Source organism: Branchiostoma belcheri, unplaced genomic scaffold (genome assembly GCF_001625305.1).
Source record: "Branchiostoma belcheri isolate BF01 breed outbred unplaced genomic scaffold, Haploidv18h27 scaffold28, whole genome shotgun sequence".
Classification (NCBI taxonomy): Eukaryota; Metazoa; Chordata; class Leptocardii; order Amphioxiformes; family Branchiostomatidae; genus Branchiostoma; species Branchiostoma belcheri.
This window is the reverse complement of record NW_017803887.1, coordinates 134,138-142,354: the sequence shown is the minus strand read 5'-3', so window position 1 is coordinate 142,354 and position 8,217 is coordinate 134,138. Positions and strand designations below refer to the sequence as shown.

General features: G+C 41.5%; 1 protein-coding gene across 1 annotated transcript; it reads right to left on the bottom strand.

Annotated features, from left to right (window-relative positions):
- Positions 1-454: 454 nt before the first annotated feature.
- On the bottom strand, positions 455-3,467 carry LOC109472511 (fibropellin-3-like). The gene is made up of 6 exons (XM_019772292.1): positions 3,365-3,467; positions 2,890-3,045; positions 2,489-2,599; positions 2,236-2,352; positions 1,972-2,082; positions 455-576 (listed from the first exon to the last, which is right to left on the bottom strand). Exons 1-6 carry the CDS (start codon positions 3,465-3,467, stop codon positions 455-457), a joined length of 720 nt encoding a protein of 239 aa, XP_019627851.1.
- Positions 3,468-8,217: the final 4,750 nt, after the last annotated feature.

The following is an 8,217-nucleotide window of genomic DNA, read 5'->3' as shown; positions in this document are numbered from 1 at the left end:
AAGGGTGGTTATACCGGCTATACAGATACAGGAGCTGGTGTGTTATGCTGAAGGGTGGTTATACCGGCTATACAGATACAGGAGCTGGTGTGTTACGCCGAAGGGCGGTTATACCGGCTATGCAGATACAGAAGCTGGTGTGTTTACGCCGAAGGGCGGTTATACCTAGCCTCCTTCGCAGTCTTGTTGGGGCGCGAACCTTCTCTCCGTGGCAAAAAGTCCCTCGACAGCAAATCGTCCCTCGCGGCGGCATATTAGTCGCGTCGCTCAGAGAAAAAATTACGCCGACGCCCAACAAGACTGCGAAGGAGGCTAGGTTATACCGGCTATGCAGATACAGGAGCTGGTGTGTTACGCCGAAGGGCGGTTATACCGGCTATACAGATACAGAAGCTGGTGTGTTACGCCGATGGACGGTTATACCGGCTATACAGATAAAGATACAGATACCAGGTTAAAACTCACCATCCTGACAGTTCCTTCCCCTCCATCCCCGTGAGCACCTGCAGTTGTAACCACCCGGAGTGTTCTCACAGCTTCCATGGTGACAGGGCCTTCCCGAGCACTCGTTGAAGTCTGTGTGCAAATAAATAAGCAAATATATTTGTAAATACAATATTATCATACATCCATATGACGTTATAGCCTGGGTGCCATCCTATTTGTATGCTGGGGCTCCCATACTCGCTACCCTAAGAAATAGTCTGGAGACGCTTAGATCTCAACTGTCTGGAAATTGAATATTCGGTCAGATTTTGGCCGGGTGTGCTGATTGGTCCCTTCTGTCTTGTTCATTAGCCTAATGTCCTTCTCAGTATGTGGTAATATTTCCTAGGGTAGCGAGTATGGAAGCCCCGGCATACAAAGGCTAATGACGTTACCCAATATCAACCAAAAATTTGAAAGAAAAAAAAAGAAAGGATCTTAAATGAAAACAGGAAAATTCATATAATTAGATCAAGGCTTGAAATTAAGGTGGTCCAATGGCCACTGACCACTAAAATTTAGGCTGGGACAACTAAGAAGACATTTTTTGGGACAATAACAAAATAATCAGAATGTCAGCCCTTCTTTTGTTTATCAGGCACACGCTTTTTTTGATCCGGAAAAGTCCCCCTGAATTTCATGTCTACACTGCAATCATAGTGCGCCTGGGAGTGAACATAAGCAAACTAAAGTTGGACTTCAAGTTGGTCTTCCAAAAAAAACAGGTTAGGACAGTTCATCCTCATTTCGGGACAACTGAAATTTATTTTTGGGACAGTGCTGGGCCAATAGGAAGAGAAGATAATTTCGAGGCCTGAATAGTACATGTACCTATAAAGACAAAAAAAGCTCACCTTGGTGACAGTTTCGTCCAGTCCATCCGATACTACAGGTGCATCTGAATGAACCTTGTTGGTTGATACAGCTTCCATGTTGGCAATTTGACCTGTGTTCACACTCATTGATGTCTGTGTGATATAGAAAATACATTATAATACAACACATCATGCGTACTAGATATGTCCGATATCAACAAAGACAAAAGAAGGGATGGTCGATGGAAAAAGGAAAATTCAAGGTAAGCAAAGGTAAGCAACATGGTAGCTGTACCTAAGGCAACAAATATGATGTTTTAAAAAGAAAACACAGGCGACGATTTTGTGTTTATCTGTTCCGTTCTTGATAAATCGTTCTTTTCATGTACGTACACATATAATTTAGCAAGAAACCAGAATTTCTGCTACAGTAGGAGGAAAGCCGACAGCTAGGGTCCAAAATTAGTTAGGCCCAGGCAAATTCATGTTGTGTTTCTGGCCCTTAAAATTAGAATCGCTAGGTAAGGAGTCTTTTTCTTTCATAGATTTTTACTTTAGTGATCCAACTAATGCAGTGAATATAACACTGAAATGTATAAGTACACTGGTATCTTCAACACCATACGTAATTTCGCCCCTAGAAATAAAATAGTGGGAAAAAACACCTCACCCTGCTGACAGTTCTGTCCAGTCCATCCATTGTAGCAGCTGCAAGTGTATCCACCATCTTTGTTATAACAGCTTCCATGTCGGCATGGGTTTCCGGTACATTCATCGACGTCTGTGGGATAAAGAAATAAATCTTATGTTAATCATAAATCAAGAACCATTGAAAAGGACAGATCGAGGGAAGAAGAAAGAAAAACCAGACAAAATAGGAACACTGTGTTTCCTAGAAATATATTACTAGTATTCATAAAGACAAGTATCTCACCTTGCTCACAGTTCTGTCCAGTCCATCCAGATGAGCAGATGCATTTGTATCCACCAGCTTTGTTCACACAGCGGCCATGCTGACAGGGTGTGTTGGTACCATTGCATTCATTGATGTCTGTGGGATAAAGAAATGAGTCTAATAAGAATCGTAAATTAAGAATTTAACCTTTCGAGAAGGACAGAGACATCAGAGAGAGAGAGAACAAGAAATAGATGATTATTCTTTTTATAAAATTATACTGAATTGACACCTTTCTGACAGTTCTGTCCAGTCCATCCAGGTACGCAGGTACAGTTGTATCCGCCATCTTGGTTTGCACAGGTACCATGATGGCAAGGGTTTCTGATACACTCATTGATGTCTGTGTAATAGGACAAAAAAGACTGTCTGTTGGCAGCTGAACAGTTTTTTTTTTCTACATCAGTTTTCACTCAGCATTAGCAGCCGAAGAACACTTACAAAGTTTTGCGCTGAGTAAAGAATCAAGTTCAAGTTTGAACTTGGGTTGTTAGAGTTTAGCAAATGGTTTTGCCAACTTAGGTGCTACTTGGTGGCAAAAGTGCCATTGACATCTCTCTGCTGGAAGTTTTGTCAAATTGTTTGAATTCAAACCATTAAGGATACTAACTCTAGGAAAAGAAGTCAACTCACCTTTCTGACAGTTCTGTCCAGTCCATCCAGGTGAGCAGGTACATTTGTATCCACCATACCTGTTCACACAGATTCCGTGTTGGCACGGGTTCCTGGTACACTCATTGATGTCTGTGTAACAATGGAAAGAGGCAAGAATTAACCAAATGTGACCAGCTAATCGCCTGATTAAGTTTTAGGTAAAATTGAAACAAATTGTTAAACAGCATAAGGCTTCCAACACATTGTACTATTCAAAGTATTTAAATTGTTTTCATTTTAACCATGGGGACTAACTGTAGGAAAAGAAGTGCAAGTAAGTTTTAACTTTTATTGATGAAGGATGTTGGAATAACACTCCAAACGTTTGGCTGTTAAACTTTTATCCAGTTGAAAAGTCTAAAATACCACCATCTTACTGGTTCAAATTAAAAAAAAAGGTTTTCAAAGATTGTAATTTACCAGTTTGCAAGTTTTTGATTTGTAAGTCCTCTACGTTGAGACTGGCATTTGTGAGCGTCAAGCTGTTGTCCTTTGGGTACTTCGTCTGCAAAAGCCGTCGGTAACAATTGTAGATCACTTTCATGCAGTGCTCCCATCTTGGGAGAATGATTCAGACACGCCAACACAACAAGAACACTGTAGGCTGCCTAACAACGACTAAAATGTATATTTATCTATTACCAATTCTGAATTTCTGCATTCTACTCCTTACTCAGATTATATATTTACCGCCCACATCTGCAGCCAGTTTCTTTATTTTTAGCTTTCAGGGACCTATTTGTTTCATTCCTTCAAACCTACAGTGGGTGTCACTGGAAGACAGGCAAAAATGCATGATGCATGATGTACAAAATGACTGATAAACTGGTGGACGTAACTACAATGCCAGCTCATATATTAAGAACAAGAAATAAATAGTCATGCCTTCATGTACCAGAATTATAAGCCAAGAATTGAGGTGTTCAAAACGTCACCCTTTCCTAAAAAAATATCGCAGAGTGGAACTTGCTATCACCAAGTACAGTACATCATTAGATAGCTTTAAACAAACGACAGAAAGACATTAAAACAAACCAATAAAGCATAAGCAAGAAATGGCCTACCTTTGATGCAGCTACAATACGAGGCACCAGGATAGCAGTAATGATTACTAAAGCAATCACCAACAGTCCGCAGACCAGTATAGGCCAGCGAAGACTGCTACATTTCCCATTCCTCCACAAGTCCGTGGCTCTCTCTGGGTTTTTCGAAAATGATTTGATGATGACTGGTTTTGATGATGACTGGTTTTATTGATTAAAAACATTTTGCAGCCCGGAGGCTGAATTGCATGTTTCCTTACATCGGTGCCCACCTTTTAACAACTGTAAAATATCATTATAGCTAGGAATGTATACATAAAATTGAATTGCAATCTCTACAACATAAAAATATATACATGATAAAAGAGATAATACATTAATTGTTTACGTTTACAACTCATTTAGGAGTTTTACTATATAGGGCAAGTACCGCTTCGTACGTGCTAGAATAGGGTCGAATTTATTTTTTTGCCTTGTCGACCTCCCTGTTACTTCGCCTCTTGTTGCAAGTTTGTGGAACATAGGGATTTTGTTTTTGCGCAACCAGTCATGTTTCTCTCCTTGAAACATAATTAGGTGAGAGACATTACTGAATAGGTAGAAAGAAATTCCAAACATCATTTGTGCCCTTGAGCAACTCATGGATCTGTTGAAGAAGGTTAGCAAGTATGTAGTATCAAGCAAGAAACAAAGCAAATGAATCACTAATTTTAGTTTATAAGGAGAACTGTGCGCTTGCTTGCTTGTATGAGCGCGGATCTGCCAGAATTGATTATTTGTACATTTATTTAGTTACTTATTTTGTTAGAAACATGTCAATGCAGTAAGCACGCTTTTTCAATACATTTTTTGTACTAAAACTATGGGATAGATAACTCAGGCGCATCTGCGAAACTCTGACTCGATCACGCGAGTTGACAGGAGGCTGGTTTTCAAGGTTTTCTAGAATGTTACCAAAACTACAGGATGAATTTTAAATCCGCGTTTGTTCAAACGTTTCAAAATGCTTCAATTTTTCAATCGTCCGCCCACGTTTTGGACTTTCATGTTTTAAAACATTAAAACTGTCACTAGCAATCCTCTAGTCCCCAATCTAGTACATGTTTTAGAACGTTAAAGCTCTTTCCAATCCTCTTTTCATCGTTTTCGAGCAGTTCTCAGTGTGTGGGTGCAGACAATCCAATACAGTGAGCCACTGAGGATTAAACTCTTAGAATTTAATCCTACGAGGCTTAATGCAGTTCTTGTATGATCGAGCCCAGACAATTGTATCTCTCTTTGTTGTTGAGATGTGAAACAGAATCGTATGATTGTAAACTGAAAGAGTTTCACATCATGGCTTTTGGAGACTCGTAGGTAGTCTCCTCCACCAGACTCCTTTGCAGGCTGAATAAACAGTAGAAATCGACCTAAAACGGAAAGGAGCTGGACAGGGTAGTTGGCCAACCATAGAAGGTTCAATTGTCCGTGTAGGCAAACTGGACCCTCTATGGCCGGCTAACTCTTCCGGCCAGTTACATTCCTTGTTAGGCAGATTTCAAATATCTATAGCCTCTACCAGGCACCGCAGATCGCTGGAAAAACCAGAGAAGATCCCGGGCCACAGAATATCCAATTCGCGACCCACGGGGCCTGTCTGGGGTCGCTAGCCTGGGTCGCGAATTGGATCTTCTATGGCCCGAGATCTTCTCTGGTATACTATCCCTTTATGTCGGCCAATTTCTATTATTTTTCCAGCGATCCGCGGTGCCCGGTAGAGGCTATGATATTTATTCAACCCGCAAAGGAGTCTGGTGGAGACTAACCCGTAGGCTGGAGTCTCTAAACCCTGGGTGCCAAACTAGTATCGGGCCGTTAGCCGTTTTCCTTCGGCAGCCAAGAGCCCTTACCCCGCCTATCTAAATTACCACTACGGGGGAGTTGAGCCCGAGGGGAGTTTGTCCGGCCCTAGAACTTGAAAGGACCAGCCAAGCAAACGGTAATTTAGATAGGCAGGGGAAGGGCTCTTGGCTGCCGAAAGAAATTGCTAGCGGCCCGAAACGAGTTTGGCATCCAGGCTGGAGTCTCTACGGTGCCGGGCGTAGTACCCACCCGCCAAGGTCGAATAACGCACGCCAGTGAATTTACGATATATAAGTACTGGTTTCAACTACTTTGCTCGGGAAACGGCAGTATTCAGAAAAAGGCAGAATAGAAAGATAGCCGGTCTGTCAGAAAAAGGCCGTGGGCCGTAACATCACCAACTTTGCAATTAAATCTACCCTGTTTTTCTTTACAACAAATCCATACATGGAGGTTCAGCAAACAAAACATGGTTCCTCAGTTTCCCTGTCTGGTCTATTCTGACAACTCATAGTTCAGAATGTTTCAGTAATTTTTCCCCATTTTTAAATTTTTCAATTGATTTTCAGGTTAGGGATAGGTCTAAGACCTAGTAAAAATGTAATGCAAATTTTCCCACCTAGCAGATAATCTTGTACGAATTCAGATTTATTAAAATCAACTTGCCTGGTACATATACCTGCATGTTAACATGAAATCTGTTGATACTTCCAGAAAAAACTCATATATCAAACAATAGAGCAATAGAAAAAATAGTAGCAGAAAAAATAGCAAAACTCATATATTAAACAATAGAGCAATCACAAGCAAATTAGACATATTGAAATAAAACATTGGAGAGGGCCTACCAATGCCCATACTTAATGCATTGTACATTGGAGAGGGCCCACCAATGCCCATACTTAACACACTGTACATTGGAGAGGGCCCACTAATGCCCATACTTAATACACTCAGTGTACATGGGAGCGGGCCAAGATCTAGAACCGCGCCCATACTTAATGCACGCAGAATCGGAGCGGGCCAAGAACCACCCATACTTAATGCACTGTACATTGGAGAGGGCCCACCAATGCCCATACTTAATACACTGTACATTGGAGCGGGCCAAGAACCGCCCATACTTAATGCACTGTACATGGGAGCGGGTCAAAATCCTCCCATACTTAATACACTGTACATTGGAGAGGGCCCACCAATGCCTACATCCTTTGCGGAGAGGATGTAGGACTCGGGAGCTATAATAGGTTTGGTAACCAGGCTACACCAATGCCCATACTTAACACATTGTACATTGGAGAGGGCCCACCAATCACTGCACGAAAAACGATATTTAAGCATCCTTAATGGTGTTCGTAAATAAGGCTTAAATATTTCAAAATAATTAAGCATTATTTAAGTCACACTTAAGCCATCTTAAATGCCACAATCGGCAGGCAATCTTTACACTCTCTTAAAGAACAACGTAAAGTTTACTTAAACATAAACGAATCCTTACTTGATCTTTAAGGTCGCTTAATGTTGCAGTAAAGATAAAGCACTGATTTGCAGCAGTGTACTCCACATGTGTTCTTCACTACGTTTAAAACATAAAGACTTAGATAAGTATGACTTTGGCAGTTACCTTAAATTGTTTTGAATAAGATGCATTTAAGTGTGCGTAACGTTAGCTTAAAAATGAATATTTAAGCTTATATTAAGCTACGTAAATGGCCGACGTGCCGACGGCATGACCTCCCGTGACTGCACGGTAAATGGATTTAGACGGCCCAACGTGCACGGGCCAGCCTGGGCGTGGCTACGGCGACACCTCTTGTAACTGTACCGCGGGAAAGGTATCGACAAAGCCCCACGCGCCTGCTTGGGCGTGCCGACGGTATGACCTCCCGTGACGGCACGGAAAATGGATCTAGACGGCCCCGCGCGCTTGCCCAGGTGCCGTCTGCAAATACCGGTCCTGTACTAAAACAATAATCTTATCCGTTCTATACATCTCCCAAACAAGATTTTAAAATAGCAAATTCCTCAATATTATGTCATTCTATATTTATTGCAGGTTATTGCAGACTTTTAGGCCGAATTCTCTGTTACTAAGAAGTTCGCAAGGATTTCTTGCCTAGCCTAGCCTCGGCCAGTTTTAGCAAATACCGGTCCTGTACTAAAACAATAATTTCATCCGCTCCATACATCTCCCAAACAAGATGTTGAAATAGCGAATTCCTCAGTATTATATCGTTCTATTGCAGGTTATTGCAGACTTTTAGGCCGAATTCTCTGTTACTTAGAAGTTCGCAAGGATTTATTGCCTAGCCTAGCCTCGGACACAATGCCAGACGGGTCACACGTACACCTACAGCACGTTACTTCATTTTCAGAATTTGTCCCTTTTTTCTCGCACTGTAAGCTTGGCTACATTTTATTA

Bases quoted from the DNA above. Each gene is read 5' to 3' on its own strand.
- LOC109472511 (XM_019772292.1), bottom strand. From the start codon at position 3,467: ATGGGAGCACTGCATGAAAGTGATCTACAATTGTTACCGACGGCTTTT. The intron at 2,600-2,889 runs GTGAGTTGACTT...CCTATTACACAG, and splicing joins TGGACAGAACTGTCAGAAAG to ACATCAATGAGTGTATCAGA. The intron at 2,353-2,488 runs GTGTCAATTCAG...TTTATCCCACAG, and splicing joins TGGACAGAACTGTCAGAAAG to ACATCAATGAATGCAATGGT.